Source organism: Mucor velutinosus (genome assembly GCF_035048745.1).
Source record: "Mucor velutinosus strain NIH1002 chromosome Unknown tig00001545, whole genome shotgun sequence".
In the NCBI taxonomy this organism is placed as follows: Eukaryota; Fungi; Mucoromycota; class Mucoromycetes; order Mucorales; family Mucoraceae; genus Mucor; species Mucor velutinosus.
The window spans coordinates 738,738-756,838 of record NW_027041925.1 but is presented as its reverse complement, the minus strand read 5'-3'; the positions used below and the strand labels follow the sequence as shown (position 1 = coordinate 756,838).

At 43.1% G+C, this 18,101-nt stretch overlaps 7 protein-coding genes across 7 annotated transcripts; 1 reads left to right on the top strand and 6 right to left on the bottom strand.

The window, feature by feature from the left end:
- Nucleotides 1–748: 748 nt before the first annotated feature.
- Nucleotides 749–1,816, bottom strand: ATC70_006415 (uncharacterized protein; the record flags this gene model as incomplete). The annotated part of the gene is made up of 4 exons (XM_064825690.1): nucleotides 749–1,179; nucleotides 1,236–1,442; nucleotides 1,500–1,534; nucleotides 1,593–1,816. The coding sequence occupies 4 exons, from the start codon at nucleotides 1,814–1,816 to the stop codon at nucleotides 749–751; spliced, it is 897 nt and encodes a 298-aa protein (XP_064676908.1).
- Nucleotides 1,817–3,794: 1,978 nt separating this feature from the next.
- On the bottom strand, nucleotides 3,795–6,824 carry ATC70_006414 (uncharacterized protein; the record flags this gene model as incomplete). The annotated part of the gene is made up of 1 exon (XM_064825689.1): nucleotides 3,795–6,824. The coding sequence occupies one exon, from the start codon at nucleotides 6,822–6,824 to the stop codon at nucleotides 3,795–3,797; it is 3,030 nt and encodes a 1,009-aa protein (XP_064676907.1).
- Nucleotides 6,825–6,893: 69 nt separating this feature from the next.
- Nucleotides 6,894–7,499, bottom strand: ATC70_006413 (uncharacterized protein; the record flags this gene model as incomplete). Its single annotated transcript, XM_064825688.1, has 1 exon — nucleotides 6,894–7,499. One exon carries the CDS (start codon nucleotides 7,497–7,499, stop codon nucleotides 6,894–6,896), a length of 606 nt encoding a protein of 201 aa, XP_064676906.1.
- A 188-nt stretch (nucleotides 7,500–7,687) lies between these two features.
- On the bottom strand, nucleotides 7,688–7,936 carry ATC70_006412 (uncharacterized protein; the record flags this gene model as incomplete). The annotated part of the gene is made up of 1 exon (XM_064825687.1): nucleotides 7,688–7,936. One exon carries the CDS (start codon nucleotides 7,934–7,936, stop codon nucleotides 7,688–7,690), a length of 249 nt encoding a protein of 82 aa, XP_064676905.1.
- A 922-nt stretch (nucleotides 7,937–8,858) lies between these two features.
- On the top strand, nucleotides 8,859–10,344 carry ATC70_006411 (uncharacterized protein; the record flags this gene model as incomplete). Its single annotated transcript, XM_064825686.1, has 5 exons — nucleotides 8,859–9,302; nucleotides 9,356–9,499; nucleotides 9,559–9,711; nucleotides 9,767–10,012; nucleotides 10,069–10,344. 5 exons carry the CDS (start codon nucleotides 8,859–8,861, stop codon nucleotides 10,342–10,344), a joined length of 1,263 nt encoding a protein of 420 aa, XP_064676904.1.
- A 179-nt stretch (nucleotides 10,345–10,523) lies between these two features.
- Nucleotides 10,524–12,323, bottom strand: ATC70_006410 (uncharacterized protein; the record flags this gene model as incomplete). Its single annotated transcript, XM_064825685.1, has 1 exon — nucleotides 10,524–12,323. One exon carries the CDS (start codon nucleotides 12,321–12,323, stop codon nucleotides 10,524–10,526), a length of 1,800 nt encoding a protein of 599 aa, XP_064676903.1.
- A 365-nt stretch (nucleotides 12,324–12,688) lies between these two features.
- Nucleotides 12,689–16,118, bottom strand: ATC70_006409 (uncharacterized protein; the record flags this gene model as incomplete). The annotated part of the gene is made up of 4 exons (XM_064825684.1): nucleotides 12,689–14,918; nucleotides 14,981–15,131; nucleotides 15,192–15,570; nucleotides 15,624–16,118. 4 exons carry the CDS (start codon nucleotides 16,116–16,118, stop codon nucleotides 12,689–12,691), a joined length of 3,255 nt encoding a protein of 1,084 aa, XP_064676902.1.
- Nucleotides 16,119–18,101: the final 1,983 nt, after the last annotated feature.

Below are 18,101 nucleotides of genomic sequence, written 5' to 3'. Positions count from 1 at the left end.
GGACACAAGAAAAAAATGAGTAAAAGGTGAGAGAATGTGCTTCCTTTTTGTTTGCTTTTTTTTCTCTAGTATATATAGAAGCTCTATATATGAAATATCGTTATTGTATATATGGATTCTGAAGGCAAATGCAGAATATTGGTTTCAAGATTACAAGGTATTTTTGAAAGAGGGAAAAAAAATAGAAAATATAAAAAGGGAAATGTAAGGTTAATGTGTGTGTGCGCTGTCTATCTTTCTGGGTCAATCAGCCTCTGTGTGTGTGTGTGTGTGTGTGTGTGTGTGTGTGTTAAGCTGCTTTTCATAATTGCAGTGCCACCAAAAATACAGACAGACCAAAGTATAATAATGTCATCTTCATTTGCCAAACTTACCAAGTAGTTTAATACAGAAATAGTCTGCCTGCTCGCATTCTTTGTAGATCTACATGGATCTACGTGATCCATCTGACATCTCGGTTACATTTCGAAAATGTTTCTAAACTTTGCCAAATGTATATGCCATATTCTAGCACAAGATATGTATACTTTTTCTAGCGTCTATAATGTATATTGGTTCGCAATCTCTACTTTATTAGCTCTGGAACTACCGATTATTGCTGCACATCATCTTGTGAGCAACATCAAAGCTCTTGATTCAAAAATATCCTTGTAGGATTGCTCGAGTCTTTAATTCACTCAAACAAGCAAAGTTACACTTATGGAATTACTGCAGATGAATCAATGTTCTGGGTGAGACCCAATTTATTTTATAGGTTCGCTATATCTACACTGTCATTGTCGCCATTGTTTATAGCATTGGGTGTAGAAGCCATATCATCATCCTTATCCGCTTTGGTCGAATCTGCCTCTGCTGCTGCTGCCTCTGCTGCTGCTGCTGCCTCCATTTTCGCTTTTCTAGCAGCACGATAATGGACCATTTTTCGATGCTTTGTCATTTGACCCGATGTAACAAAACTCTTATGACAACCGTCGATATTACAGACCAATTTCTTTGCGCCATGCATGTTGGTTTCGTGTGTTTGAAGTTGGTCGAATGTGGTAAACGACTTGGAACATCCAGGCTGTGTACACAAAAACGGACGGAAATCCTTCTCGCCTGCTGTGGATGAGAACAATTGATCGATTTCTGCTACGGAAATGGGCTCTGTTGTGTTGTCATTGATGGCCATTTTCTCCTCTGCTTTAAGGTGAGTCATACTACGCTCTTTAATCACCTTCGGCGATGTTTCTTACCTGATTGCCATGTTGGTATTTGTAATTCGAACCCTTTCAATGTGTGAAATACAAGTGGCTTCGTGCTCCATTTTCTCACTTTGATGTCCTTGTGTTTCAGTAAATCTTTCCGAGAAATAAGTGTAGTGTTTTGTCCTGCTGCTCCTGATCCAGCTCCATTGCCGCCTCCACCTCCACCTCCTCCACGCCTGCTATTCTGACTAGGAGCTATTGAATCCATGTCAGCTTTTGATATGAAGTGCAAGTGTTACATCAGGATCCTACCTTCTTCTGTATTGTCATCATCAACAGTAATAGGACTGCAAGGTCAACTAGGCGTGAATACAAGATACAAGCAACTACCACACTCATACTTACGTGTCTGGTACAGGCGTACCCTCTGTTTTGGGCTTGCGGTTTCGATTTGCGTTTGGTTTAGCTTTCTTGCGAGGACTTTCTGTTGAAGACGAAGGCTCGCTGTCCTCTCTTTTATTTACACTCTTGATGGAAGCAGCTGGAGAAGACGGTTGTGGTGATGATGTACCAACAACTCGGGGTCCAGATAGCTTTAATTTAATCTTTAAAGAAGGTGAAGCAGCCATCTTTTATGTGTATATGAATATAGGCAAGGAAAAAAAGTGGATTGTGCTACTGGCAAGAAGAAGCTTCAAGGATGGACTATGAAAAGCATGCTTCGTCGTAGTCATGTACGCGGTACACCATGTTTAATTAAATCCCAACTTGTTTTACGTATCATCATCATTGCCAGTCATCCTTCCCCTATAATTTTAGGTCGATGAAACTTGGATAAAAGCCGATTTACATGTATGCGTCTCGTTGAGCGATTGATTTGTTCCTCACACGCTCATATATTGGGGGGGGTGCTGAATCAGGCAAATGCAGATGCCAGAGAGCAGCTAACAACATGTTTCGAAATGGGCATTTTTGACATTCACGAAAAGTACATCAACCCACTCCCTCGAACATTAAAGTCGTTGCTTTATCAAATCGTTTTTCATAAGATCTTGAAAAAAGGTTTTGATTAATTTTCGATATCTCATACCTGAGTTGGGGGTTTCTGAATACCAGCATTTTTAATTGCACTACATCCTGATTTCTTGGTGTACCCATTGCGCCTTATATTGTTGGAACCGAGATTAACATCCAAGCCCAAGTAGCATTGAAAGCAAACAGAATTTAAATTTTGATGTTTCCTCCATCCCTATAATACAGATCACCATGTCTTTTGGGAATCATAATGGTACACTCCAGATATATTGAGCCAAATGTTGCTAGTTGTTTTAATGATTGGAAATCCGGTTGTCATTGCAGAAGATCTATCCAATCACCTCGCTTTTTAGACAAGCTTGCATTCTGGCTTACCGTCATGAAATTCACTTGACTGTAGCCAAACACATATACTACAAGCTCAAATGGACTCATTATATATACTGTAAAACATTCGAAAAAAGTATATCCTTCCAAAAATTTAAGGAATTATGCGCCGTACAAGGTGAATAAACCCACCAGCAAAGCTGGTAATGGGGAGGGGGTTTGGGGGAAGAACATAACGCATCTAATCCAACACTTGGTAACATTGATCTATATGAGGGCTTGATCGCAGCGAAACAAAGGTGCAAGCCTAAGACAACTAAGCATCCAATCCAGCATTTGATAGCATTGATCTATTCGAGGGCTTGATAGTAGCGAAGCGAAGGTGCAAAACCATAGTATTCAACAAGCAGTAAATTCGGCTTTTCATCTCCATTATTAGTAAGCTTATCAGCAACATATCGCGTCAAAATTTGCTTGAATCAGCTTTACCGAAACCAATATGCCTCCTGTTCGAATTAGAAGTTGCACAGACTGCAGAACTGCCCTCTTCAAGAATTTCAGCTATCCATCCACCAAGATGTGATTCACGCTGTGTAAATAAAAGCTGTAAAGCAAAAACATTACCAATTTTGACAGCTTTCAAGCCTTCATATCTTGACATGTAGACCTTTCTGAGCCACCGGAACGACACCAAATTGTTGTATTCGAGTAGTAGTAACTTCCTGACACCGTTACTCAACTTTTTGGGACCAAAAAAAAAAACATGGCCAAAATTCCACTGAAAGCCATGAGGGGTAGGTTTTTTTTACGAAAATCAAACGATCGCATTTTTCACCTTGAAAATAGAGACTTTTACTATGGTATGTATTAATTCAAAACATTTCTCTCGATTCAAAGCAACATCTAAAACCACTTTTATGAGGATTTCATATGCAAAATATGGCTATTTTCGCTTAAAACCTTATTTCAAATTTTATTAAATTGCTTGATAAGTTCAGTCAAAGTATTTATTACAGTTAGCACCATTGGAAGCGCCTTGAAAAGTACTCCAAGGATGTATTAGGAAGCGTAGGGTGATCATCACAGTTTATATAGTCGAATATTTCAAAAAAGATTAAAGAGGTCGAAATTTTTTTTTATTTGTAAGTATGAAGATTTATTAGATAAACTCTAAGAAGTATTTAGATAAATATGAAAAGGGAGCGGATGTAGTATAAAGTGACCCGTCCCGGAAGGACAAAGAAATTATTTGAATAGATTTAGAGACGATATTTGTCTCAAGTTGGTCGTGGCACGGTCCACTACAGACTGGTTGTCAAAGCCAACGTTATCATAATGATCACGCCACTTGGCACGCCAGATGGCTATTAAAACACATGTTACTGCTTCAAAGATGGAGACCTTGAGAGGCGAGTCCAAGAGACAGTACGAGGAGAGGTTGAGGGACAGGACATCATGGGCAACTTGGCTCATGTCGAGTGACCCCAGAGGCACGAAGATCAGAGCAAAGTAATTGGACCAAATTTCCAAGTTGGCAGAACAGGTAAACAGCATGTGAGTTGTTGTCTCTCGATAGCCACAGTACACACATAAGTCATCTGGGAGCTTAAAGATGGGACTAACATTAACTTTGGATGAGACCTTATTATGGATCAACCGGAACCAAAGATTACGAGCTGCACTAGGCATTTTCGTTTGAAGAAAAGAGGCCATAGTGAGTCGATTTACATCCACCCGAGGGTCGGTTATTGGAGGGTGATCGCGCATGTACATTGCACGAAGCTCGGTATTAGACATGGACAGAATCTGAATACCTTGGTAGAAGAGCTTGTGACAATAGTAGGGCGACAGATCAACACCTCCACCGGTGACAAGTAATGGCTCAGGGCCAGCAGGAGGAGCAAGGAAAACAGGGCACAAGGTAGGCAAAAATTGGATGGTGGTGGCACGGACGGCCGTGGTCATTCTGGAAAGAAGACCAGGGCTGGAACTAGTAGTTCTTGGTTTGAACACCAACGCATCCGGGAGACGACTAGGCTCTAAGAAGACATGGGCAGGCAGCATACGAATCTGTTTGTGGTATAGGAAACCGATATCGGTAGCTGTCGGGCCGAACAATACATTAATCGGTAGCTGCAACATGGTATCCACCGACAAAGTGCAGTCGGTCCAAGACGGTTCCACAGCGAAAGCATCAACCGAACGGAAGATCAGGAGCAGGCAGTGGAAGCCAGTCAAGGAGAAGCCATATCGCATGTTGCGAAACAACAAAGGTAAGTGAGGGTGGGCAACCCCATACGTAACCTGTATGAACGTGCCGAGCAGTTGCAAAAGGAAAGCAGGAATTGTGCGAGAGGCCTGGTTATCCGAGAGCAAGACACGAACATATCGTTGTTGCAGGATGTGTTGCTGGACCGTGATGTCAATGACTCCGAGGCCACCAACTTGCTTGGGCAGGTAAATGACAGTTTTCTTCAAGGGAGGGACAATTTTGTGGCAAACAAATTGATACGCCAAAGAAGAGATCTTCCTGACGAAAGCGAGAAGCAGAGTAGTGACACGCAGCATATGCCAGAAGCGAGCAAGGACGAGCGTGTTGACCATTTTGGCACGACCATACACCGAAATGCTTCGTGTTCTGTGCCTGTCCAAGGAGACCTGCAGCTTCAGGATAGTTTCCTGGCAGAAATCATCACGTTGGGCGTTGCTAAACCAAATTGGATAGCCAAGGTATTTGATATAGGATGGGCTGTCCGAATCATACCATTGGAATCGAAGTCGGCCAGCGAGACGAAACAGCTCCAGACGTACTGGGGACCGATCACCTGCAAGAGGGAAGGCGACTGACTTGTGGTAGTTCACCCGCGCATTGGAAGCTCGGCCGTAGCTAGGGAGGTGGTCTTGGATTGCCTGCATCTCCTCATGGTTGTTGACTATGACCAGCAGATCATCAGCATACGCTAATAACTTGAGAGGAGGGGGAGCCACCATTTGCAGAGAAGAAGTTTTTGCAGCCTTGGTATGCACGACATAACCTTTGATCTTTTCATCATTCAGAATAGCCAAGAGAAGGGGTTCCAGCGCAAAGTTGAAGAGAACCGGAGAGATGGAGTCCCCTTGTCTTAAACCACGCTTTTGAGAAACAGATTTGGTCATGAAGCCATTGACGTTGATGGCAATCTTGTTCTGGAAGAAGAGATTGCGGATGATGGTGATAAAGGTTGAAGGAAAACCAAACTTCTGTAGCACCTTACAGATATAGTGTTCGTTCACATAGTCGCAAGCCTTGGCGCTGTCAATGGCAACACCCACTGCACGATTTGAGTGCAATTGAGCGTCCTCCATGAGAATTCGCAGAGCTAGACCATGATCACCAATGAATCTCGTAGGCATGAAGCCGGCTTGATGTCGAGAGATGACTTTGTTGGCCGCGCCAATGACCCGTGAGTTTAGAATCCTGGTAAAGACTTTGCAGTCAGTGTTGATCAGTGAGATCGGACGCCAGTTCGCTAGATTCCACAAATCTCCCTTCTTTGGTAAGAGCACTATACAAGTTTCCTGCCAAGAGGGTGGGAACACACCAAGATTGAGAGCGTCATTGTACACAGCAAGCACGAGATCCTTGCAGTCAGGGTGAGCCAATATCAGACGAAGAATGGGATAAGGGAGTCCATCTCTGCCTGGGCTACTGACCTTGGGGCAACGAGTAGCAGATCTCAGAATATCATCCATGTCAATAGATGAGATAATGAATTCAGCATCGTCCACGGAAATTGTATTCTGGATACCTCTGAGCAACTTGTCCATAGAGTAACGATGAGTTGGCTCGGGAGAGTACAGCACATCATAGTAAGCATGAACCGCCTCCAGCTTATCCGCAGTGGTAGAGCAAGGGACTTCAGATGTGGGATGCGTGATGGTTTCCATATTCCTTTGTGCAAGACACCGTTCACCAGTCTGCTTCAAGAAGCCTACCGAGTTCTCATTGTTGTCTAACCAGAGCCTACCAGCCTTGAGTGTGGCATTGAGAGCCATCTCGTGCTCCAGACGGGCTATAGGTTGTTCAATCTTGGGTAGTTCCTTCTGCAAAGCCTCCTGATCATCTTTCAACTGGCGGATGAGCTGAATCCGAGAGCTTTGAAGATCCTTGAGACGCTGTTTCCTCCAGGAGGCACGGTTGCTGCAGTAAGCTTTGGTCAATTTCCGGATGTAGCCCTTCAAACGATCCCATTTGATCTGGTTGCTATCTGAGGAGTTAGCAAGGATGGTCTGCATGAAGTGGCTGATACCAGTGTTGATCTTCTTCACATAGGACTTGTAGTGCACCAGGTTGGGATTGGCCCGCTATAACCCTTTGTCCGCGTTGTTGAGTTGAAGACGCAGTTTGATGGTCAGTAAAGCATGGTCAGTCCACACCGAAGAGACGTGCTCAATGTTATTGTCAAAGTAGAGATCCTTCAGCTGGCGGCCCACCATGATGTAGTCAAGCGTTTTAATGACCTTGCCCCGTCGAAAGGTTGGAAGAGTTTCAAAGAGGGAGTCACTGTAGTTGTTGTTACAATCATGAAGGAAGGTATCCGTAAACAAGACAAATGCTGCTGGTCGTTTGTTGGGTGCGTTGTTGGGCAAACGAAGGTCGTATTGAAAGTTGAAATCGCCCGCCAAAATCAATCGCTCCAAGATGTCACCGTATGAATCAAGAGACTTGATGTAGTTCATAAGGCTGTTGTAAAAAATGGCCCTGTTCTGAGATGAATCCGCAGGCGCATAGATGTTGAGCACATAGATGGGCAACAGGTCTGGTTCCGCGGGTATCGTCAATTTTGCAAATATAATTCTATCATCATCAGAAATGTGTATCTTCTCCATGTGAATGTTTCGATTGAAGTTGAAGATGCCGCATTTCGATGTCCAAATACTTTGAACGGATTGAAATTTCAGCTCGAGCATTGCAATCCGGTCGTCAAAGTTGAGTGAGGGTATGTTGGTTTCCTGACAAGCAAAAACATCTAAATCTTGCCCCCTTAAGTATCGAATGAAGGAATCTGAGGATTGAGGATTGTTGACTTTGAGTAGATATCGACAATTCAGAGATCCAAATTTGATATTTAAGGATTTCCTATAATTAATATGATTACTCATAATAATTTTTGACGTGATGAGGGGTTGGTAGAAGCCTTCTTCTTTGAAGCCGTTCCACCGTAACGAGGGCGTAATGCCTTGTCCTTGTTGTCCTTGTGCAGTTGCTTTGCCTTGCGACGTTGGAGTCTGAGTTGGCGTCTCATCTTCTGGAGAACCTCATCCAGAGGTATAGAGCTGCTTGCCGCCTCCTTGGCCGCTTCCGCCATGTTGATATCGCCATCATCGAAGTCGTCGTCACCATCCATCTCATCCTCAAGATCATCTTCCGGAGTGTCACCCTGTTGCTCCTGAATAACCTTTGAACGCTCTTGTTCAGATTCACCCGCTTCAACCTCCTTGGTGAGCTGCTCCTCCCCAGTGGCAGCGACGTCCTTTCCATCCTCATAAAGAGGTCGAAATTTGTCTAATCTTGAACAGAAAAAACCACTGAGTTTGAATCAGTTTTGGCGGTGGTTATTGCTGCTAGCTGACCTAAATGCCTTTCTGTTGATGACAATGATGATTGCGATGCTGATTAAATGGGAATCATGGAATTGAAAGGGCAATTGCTTAACGCAAATACTTTTTTTTTGAGGAGGTTTGCCTCATGGAGATGTCTTTTGCGATGAGACTACCTCAAAAAAGTCGCTGTAGATCTTACACAAGCCCTGTATTTACTTATGGTCAGCTTTATGTCGCCATCTTATTAAGAACATCAGCAGCAGTGAATCATATGACAGTTCTATTATCAGAAAATGGCAATTGTGATGTACAAATGCTGCATAAAATTTGAATTTTCTTTCACATTGTCCCAATAATAGGCTTTGTTTGATATCAGTGTAAGCAAAAAGGATGCTGAGGGAGATACCTCCTCCTGGCTCTGACATGACCTTTCTTTTACTAACCAATAATTAGTTGTTTCCAATCTACTTGATATACCAAATGTTATAATATCTGATTTAAAATGTCTTTGGCGAGAGCCCACAGGGGGGGGGGGGACGCTGTCATCGAGCGTAGCGAGATTGACCAGCTAGTAGTATGCATGTAGTAAATGAACTTCCACACTGGCCACATGACGTGAATTTGTAACAAACATTTGGGGGGAAATTATACAAGTCAGCAGAGGTGTGTAACAAGCTCGAAACTACATGATAATTTCGATTTCTTTCTTTTTTCCTTTATTATCTAATGATTATACGGAATATTTTGCTCGCTACCTTATTCATCGCCAACTCGCTATGCAAACCACAAGCTTACCTGGGGAGATCTCTTCCACTGAATGACATGTCACTCAAATCCATCTATCACCATTTCCCAAACTACGGACCTACACCCAACCGCTTTCAGATGATGCAAGTGGACACACTTACCCAGCCATATTATGTGCAATCCGAGATAGGCACTGCATACAGACCTACTCCTGCCTACATGGAGCAGCTGCTGGCCATGCGAGATACCAGTCGACTCTTTAGAGTAAATCAAGCATCAGCTGAACTCATCCCATCGCCCTATTTGTTACCAGATGTTACTGATCAGGCATCAGTGCTGTCATTAGCAGAGATGAGCTTCAATGCCTACACAGAGCTCGGCAAGGATGGGCAATGGTATGATTTGGGGTCGAAATGGCGAATCGTAAGTAAAGCTTATGTATGGAGCAACCAAGAGGGCTAAATCATCAAGGCTAGAATTCGACATTTGGTTGGGAATCAGATGGTATGCGAGGTCATGTATTCGGGAATACAGATAATTCACACCTGATTATCAGTTTTAAAGGTACCAGTGCTGGATTATTCAACGGCGAACCTACTGGAGAGAAAGATAAGCTGAATGTAAGTGTATGATTGTAGGCGATGATTTTTTTTTTGGATTTTTTGCTTATTGTGCGTAGGATAATCTGCTGTTTTCTTGCTGCTGTGGCAAAGTGAACCGAGGATGGACCGCTGTCTGCGACTGCAATGATAGCAAAAATCAGTACCAATGCGATCAGCAATGTTTGGACAAGACTATTACTAAAGCAGAGCTTTATTTTGATTATGCAGCAGTAAGTTGGGATTTGCTCCAGTTTGATGAGAGATGACTCATGTCGATCCGTATAGCACATGTACATGGATGTAGCAGACAAGTATCCAGGAGCAACCATATGGCTTACTGGCCATTCTTTGGGAGGCGCTATTGCAGCACTATTAGGTCAAACATTTGGTGTTCCAGCCGTCAGTTTCGAAAGTCCAGGAGATCGGTTGGCTTCAGAAAGACTGCATTTGCCTCGTGCACCTGGTGCAAAGAATATGCCCATTTGGCATTTTGGACACACTGCAGATCCCATCTTTATTGGTGTTTGTACTGTAAGAATCGCATTAGCTTGTTGCGTAAATTAGCTTGTTGAGCTGTTTTTGTGTAGGGGCCTACCAGCGGTTGCTTTTATGGTGGATTTGCCATGGAAGCCAGATGTCATACAGGCAAGGTGTGTGTCTGGGACACTGTCAAGGACAATGGCTGGCGAGTGAATGTGGCTACACATCGCATTGCTACTGTGATTGAAGACATTTTAAAGAAACCAGACAAGTTTCCTTTGCCAAAGTGTAGGGTGGAGGAAAATTGTCAAGATTGTGGACTATGGAAGTTCACAGATGGTCGAGATGGATTGACAGCAGCTGGTTCAGCTGGTTGTATGTAACATACGATGCATAGTTATACCTTAATTTATATACATTTAGACATGTATTTTGCAAATATACTACTACTTTACTCTTCTTGTGTCGTGCAGCAATGTAATGTGTGTGAGATGTGATGATGAGCTTTATTAGTTTTGTGATAATTTTAATGAGGTTTGGAAGGATGAAAGTTTGGCATCCACTAGAGTGGCGATAGTTCTGCTGTGGTAACGCTGTAACCATGGTTATGCTCTTTAGCAAACGCCATTTTGCCAGTAGTAGGATCCAAAAATGCCTCTTGATTCACAGTTTTTCCGTTGATGCCATCCACAAACAGATTTGCTGAATTACTGATGATCTGAGGCACCATTCTGCCGGTTCTTGCCAATTGCGACCACGTTTCTTCAGAGTATCCGATCAAATAAGCGCCAATCAGCCAAATAATGATGTATCCCAGTACCCACAACATACTTAGAAGATTCCATCTTGCAGCAGAGTAAGGGTACATTCTATTTCCCAGAGTAGGAATTTCGACTGCTTGAGGACAATTGGGATTGGTATAAAGAGCATCTGCTAGTAGACCTTTGTCACGTAGGTTGTCATGGTTCAAGATGTTGCCAACGAGTCCTTGAGTGCCATAAAAGCCGGTACCATCTCTCATCGCCTCGGCCAGCGCATCAGCGACGACCTTGTTGTTTGCTGCACTGTCGCCTACGGGGTTGCATAATTGGGATTGGCAAGTGTAGTTGGCAGCGGTTGCAGATACGTAAACGCCTGCTGCAAATCCATCTGAAGCGGGCGAATAAATGATAATGACCTGCTTATCGTCGGAGGTGGTGTGCCGAAGTACATTGAGCTTGATTTCAGATGCTGCAGTGTTATTATTAGATCCACTGGTGCTATTATAAGGCACTGCAAGGTTGTTTGCGCCCTTGGAAATGAATATTCTGCTGGCATCAAAGCTGTAGAAAGCAGCTGCTGTCGTGTTTAGCACAGATTGCTCGCCGTCCAGGGTAAGTATGATGGTGTCTCCTACTGCCAAATTGTTTTGCTGCTGTTGTGCTGGTGTGTCGGATGGAATAGAAGAAGCAATGGAAGCATTTGTTGTCGCTGTGGGCGCAATTTCAGATGAGGAAGTTGTCTCTGTAATTGCCGTTTGTTGTTGCTGTGTATTACCCGCACTTTCACATGTTTTGGAGCGGTAATGTCTTCTCCTTAATTTGGCAGATCCTGTTGCTGCTGTTGTTGTGCTACCAAGAGTAATATTCTGGACAGGCTCGAGAGACGTCTTGATCAGGGAAACTGTATATGGCTTTATTGAAGGTTGATATGCATAGTTTTTCAGGAGAGCAGAAGCGTCAGATATCGTATGTGATATGTGTCCAGATGAGTAAGCCAAAGAAGCTGCTTGATAGTCATTTGCGTTCGTGTGCTGACACTCAGCTAAATTCACATCGGTGGTAGCACCCAATTTGTAATAGATGCTCATGGATGATTGCAGTTCGCCCTCTAGTGCATTTCCCAAAAGAGTGGCTGCTGTAACCAGAAAAGCCAATAGAAAGTACCTGATTCCAGATTTATACCTGATACAGCTCCACATGGCTCCAAACCCGCCTGTAGCACCAAAAGCGACCACTGAATCAGGATTTATACCTTCTTCAAACGGTTTGACTAGAGCAACAGTAATGGATCGAGTGGCTAATGAACAAGCAAAGCCCAGGAACAATGTATTGAAGAAATTGGCTGGATAGGTTCTGTAGGTAGGCAGCAATGTGTCTCCAGGCAATGGCACTAGCCACCACAATCGAGCTAATATAAAGCAGACAATGGCCAGAGTCCAATACAGGTGCGATTTCCAATCAATGTGGTATACACCTTTGTAATTGACCAGTAGATTGTTGTTTCGGTCATGTAGATGAGTGTCCAAGGCAGACTCCAAGGTAGGAAACAGCCCTTGCTTCTCCTGCTGCTGTTGCGTAGTCGTATTGGCGGGCTGCTGCATTGATGTGTGTGTGTGTGTGTGTGTGTGTGTGTGTTAAGAGAGGGCGAAAGGGAGATGAAAGAGGAAAGAAAAGGATGTCTGTCTGATCTGCTCAACGTAGTGCCAGCCATCTGTATTTATTTTTATTCAGCCATTTGTTGATTCTGTTTGGTGTGTAACCACCAATCAGATCGAAAAAGGTACTTGAACACACTTACTACATTCACTAGTTTCTATTGTGCATGATCTCTTTTTATTAAATGCTTGCTTTGGTAATTACGAGAAAAGAAGCAAAGCAGTTTGTACTCTTTATCTATAAAGCGAGAAAAACTACCAGCTGTACTATATAATATGAATATGGTATAATATAATGGGTTGAAAACTGACTACCAGGCCAACTTTGCAATGATACTATTGGGGAAGGTGCGAACAAGCAATTTACGAATTTCATCCATGGAGAGAATGCCAATAGCCAAGGGAATGGGAATCAGCCAATGCTTGATGGGTACAGAATTCGTTTGCAATGTTTGCTGGATCCAAGGCACTTCAGTAACGATAATAGCCACGATGAGAGCGCAGAGCATACCACCAAAGATCCAGAGATTGCGACGCTTTGGTCTAATGGGATCAGCTTGGAGAATAGACAGTCTTCTGTTACGAATCGAGAGAATATTGCCCCATTGCAGGATGACCAGAGTGACAAAGGTGACACATTGGCCAGTGTACAGGATCTGGGTGAATTGATCAGACGTAATAGGAGTTCCAGTGGAAGGATCAGTACCCCAAGTAGGGTTCTCGGGTGGACCCCAGGGACCGCTGCTGTATGTGCCGACAAAGTCGTACCATCCCAAGCCAGTTGCAGATTTCATATAGAAGAAGAACATGCTCAGAGAAACCATGGTTTGCATGGAACCCATAAAGATATAGGACTGAAGGTAGATCTTGATATTGATGAGATGGTCTGTTTTGGGATTACGAGGCTTCATGGAGAGGAGATCAAACTCTTCCTGTTCCATGATCAGAGTCAAGCAAGGAAACAAGTCAGTGAAGCAGCAAATCATAATCATGAGGAAAGAACTAAGAGGCAGAGGTGTGCCAGCAAAGGCGTTGACCAAGACAGGCCAAATTTCAGACCAAGAACCTGCTGGCAGGAGATAGCCAATGACCTTTTGCAAGTTTTGGAATACAAGACGGCCGAGACGAATGGCCTCAGTAATAGAATCAAATTCACCCATCAGAACCAAATCAGCAGCTTCGATGGCAACATCACTGCCGCTGACTACAGCCACACCCACATCAGCAGCCTTCAAAGCAGGAGCATCATTGACACCATCGCCAGTAACAGCCACAATGTTATCGCGCTTTTGCAGTTCTTTAACAATCTTGAGCTTCTGTTCAGGTGTTGTTCTGGCAAACACAATCTCATCGTAAGTGCAGACATTTTCCCATTCAACATCGCCAAACTTTTGCAAATCAGAGCCGGTCAAGAGAAGACTTGTAATATCACCCTCGCCGCAAGGACCAAAGTGCTTTTCAGGGTTCACAATGTCAATATAAGTGTCAGGGCTGCGTGTGGAAGAAAAGATACCAATCTCGCGAGCAATAGCAGCAGCAGTTAGGCCAAAGTCACCGGTAATCATAAAGAAACGAGATCCAGAGCGACGACAATCAGCAACGGTCTGCTTGATTTCAGTGCGAGGAGGGTCCATGATGCCTACTAAGCCAATGACAGTGAGGTCCTGGACAGCATGATTCACAATTTCTTCTTGGAGTGCGTTGGAGTTGAGGCTGCTCGTAGGCGTGTAGAAGCGACGGCAAAGAACCAGAACACGTTGACCATTGTTGGCCCATTTCTCTTGAAGCGTATTGAGGGTATCGAGAGTTTCTCCAGTCAATGGGACCACCGTGTTGGTTTTGGCAGACAAGACAGACGTACATTTGGGAAGGATAATATCTGGAGCACCTTTGACAAAAATCAAGGATTGATTGTTGGTGGCATCGTTACCATGGCCATAGATGCTTTCCATGGCAGTGGTATTTTCATCGGCTTGATACATGGTCAGCATCCACTTGTTCTTGGAGTTAAAGGGGATTTCAAAGGTTCTGTTGAATTGAGAGAGGTCTTTTTGAGCATCACCGAGTTCAGCAGCAAAACGCAAGATGGCAGAATCAGTAGCATCACCATTGACTAAACGTTCTTGAATAGGTTGGTCCATGGTTGTGGAATCGAACGCAGCATTGTTACAGAGGTAGGAAGCCAAATGAAGCTGCTTGTAAGCTTGAGAAGTAGTGTCGGTAGGAGCATTATTGAAAGCGTTTACACAGTCATTTGGAGTACATTCAGAGTCTGCAAAGCCCACAGAGGTAACAAACATTTTGTTTTGGGTGAGAGTACCAGTCTTATCAGAGCAGATGACAGTGACACAGCCAAGAGTTTCCACAGTAGTCAACGCCTTGGGCAAAATGTTGTTTTGTTTCATACGACGAGCAATCATCATCATGGTCATAGCGACACCGACTGGCATACCTTCAGGGATAAAAGCAACAACACAGCCCATCAAGTTCATCAGCAGAGCAACTATGTTTTGGAAATCAGGGTGCTTGGGGTGCAAGAATCTAGATAGAGTTGAGTCGGTGAGCAATAATGTCTTTATCAACTGGTAGAGTAGACTACTTACGCTAGCCATTCAATCAGCAGAATCAAGACAAGTGTGATGGTCAGCATAACAATTATACGAACAAAACGACTGATTTCTAGCTGAATCAAAGTGACCTTTTCCTTGGCAGAAGTAGTAAGCTTGTTGATTCTACCCATGACAGTATTGTTGCCTGTATTGTCATATTGTGAGTGAGACTGTGCTGTGTATCTGTATGTAGCAGACAACTTACCGGTGAGAATAACGATACCAACACCGTTGCCATTGACAACGTGTGTACCCATCAAAGCAATGTTCTTGGACTCGAGGATATTTGGGTCAGTGCAAGCGATAGATCCTTCGATAGCCTCACTTTCACCAGTCAGAACAGCACGGTCAAACTTGAGGTCATTGGAAACTTGAATGAGACGAAGATCAGCGGGCACCTTGTTGCCGAGCTTAATTTGCACAACATCACCAATAACAAGTTTGCTAGCAGGCATCTTCTTAACATCACCATCGCGAAGAACAAAGCATTCAGAGGGAAGCAGGTTGAGGATAGATTTCATCACACGAGATGTAGACCAGTCTTGAAAAGCAGAAAACGACGCTTGAAAGAAGATGACAATAATCTAGAAACACATGAGTCAATCAGGTTGATACGTAGCAAGGATAAAGGACTTACAACAAGGATAGCAAGGGCAAGATTAACGACACTAGGAGTTCCTCCAGGCGCAATTGGAGGAGTACTCAAAGGCATCCAGCAGAGAAAGAAAGTAATCACACCGATCCAGAGGACAGAACAGAAGCCACCAAAGACATAACCAAGGATCTTGAAGAGATAGTTGGGTTTACGTTGAACCAGGATGTTCTCACCGTTTCTTTTGAGTCTTGTATCGGAAGCAGCGCTATCCAGACCAACTGCATCCGATGTATTGAATCTTAGATTGAGTTCATGTGTGGAGAGCTTGTGAAAGTCCATGGCAGCAAAGTACTCGGAATCGTCCATTTCCTTCTTGCTATCATTGGGCACTTTGATAGACTCTGTTACATTGAGCGAAAGTGTTCGAAATTTGACAGGAATATTGGCATAACCCTCGACGACTTGTGTGGAGCCGGAATGCTTGGTATTCTCTTCAAACTGCAATTGAATGTGCTTTTCACCCGATTCAGATGTCATGACAAAAAGTAAAAGAGAGAGAAAGAGATTGCAATAGAAAAAACAAAGGCTTTGGGATGGGGATCAGCATGATATATATAGTCAATATCCTGAAATGGCAAGATATCGAAAAAGGCCTCATTCTGTCTTCCAATAGCTACTGCTCTCGTCTGCCATCAGACTATCATAGAGAGAGCACAAACTTAATGCAATATTACAAACAGGTGTAACGAATGATAATTCACAACTGTGTCAGCAAATATGGCGCAGATGTGGAGGGGCAAAGATCTCTTCCTTTTTTAAGTTGATGGTATGGTACACAGATAAAACTGGCCCAATGAACTAGTGCGTGATAAAAATTTAAGCTTTGATAGTCTCCATACTGCTTCTTGACGATCTCTTTACTAGCGATCGTCTTGTTCATCTCATAGTGTGTACGATTAAATCAAAAGACGAGTTCTATCTTCTGTTTTTGATTTATAGATAGGTGCGTTGTGTACGATGAATCGTTGCATTTTGTTTGAATCACCATACAACATATACACACACGCAATCAAGTGGATGTTACACGTCGACTGGCATATATCGCTCAGGCTGAAAGACTCGCTTTTTAACGAGAGCTATTTTAGCCACAGGCGATAATGTCTGTCAATAATAGCTCAATCTACAAAGCTTTTGTCAATGTGATGTAGCACAGCTCAAGACAACAACGCAATGCTACGCTCTGATTTTACATATATTTAATTTAGTATACAATAACACACATGTAATCTGTTTCCATGCTTTCCAAGATATTGGATTTAGATGATGATTTGTCTTCTTGTTATGTTGTTCTTGATAATGCTCAAGTGGGCGACGATAGGATATGGATTATATATCGGCTTATCTTTAGCTTGATTCTAAAGACATCAGCATTCCTCTCTCTCTATCTGACATTAATATCTCTATAGATTTGATTTTCTTCTGTCAAGAGGGAGATTTTGAGAGATTTGAGTACAAGATGCCATTGACAAATCAGTACCAGCCTTCCTCTCTGGTGTAATGAACATGCGAAATAGAGGCATATTTGAGGCTTTATCTGCATACTCTATCCACCCTCGCTCCTACTCATGGCTGGCACACTGATAGTTTGTAGCAGGGCTTGCCTTTTTCTTCCAGATACCGAGTACTTTATTGAGTGCTTTTTCAATATGCCAGAGTAACAGCAATTGAAATATGCAATTATTACCATAGCTTAATATAAACTTGCAATTTGAACATATAGTGGCCGGAAGAGAGAATGCTTCCTTGCACACCTCAACTTGGTTTTGTTTCTCATTCAATTCCTTCTGTATACTACTGTTCAAAAGCAATCTGTAGCCATGGATTTGGCTCTTTCCGTGTGCTTTACGTCTGTACCCATGAAAACAATTCATTTACGGACAGACAATATACTAACATTATTTCTTACTACTGAATAATAAGCAAGACAAAGCGTAATTTGGATGTATTTGAGCCGTAATTTCTCGTGCTAGAAGCCGTTTTAGACCACCAGAATAGCGCCAAACCATCTCTCTGATCTAGGACTAACTTGCTGATACTTTTACTCAATTTTTTTGAGACCAAAAAAAATATCATCAAAAATCGGCCAAAAAGCATGAGTTATCCCGGGATGGCTAACGTACCAACAAAAAATTTCCTTTTTTGCTTAACGTACCAACAAAATATGATTTCCTATGGACACACTTTGGTCCGGCAGCGCTTGTTTTGCCTGCCATTCTCTTTTTTTTTTGGATAACGTACCAACAAAATAGCATTTCCTACTACAGACACACTTTGGCTAACGTACCAACAAAATATCCTCTTCATTCGCCATACATTTTTTTTTTTCGATCCTGACATGTCAACTAAATCTAACAATGTATTTGATCTCTTGTATAAGACAAGTAGCCGATCGATCTTGCTACGCTGGATGAAGGCGTTGCCCTGCGGGCTCTCGACGAAGACATCTCAATTCAGAGATAT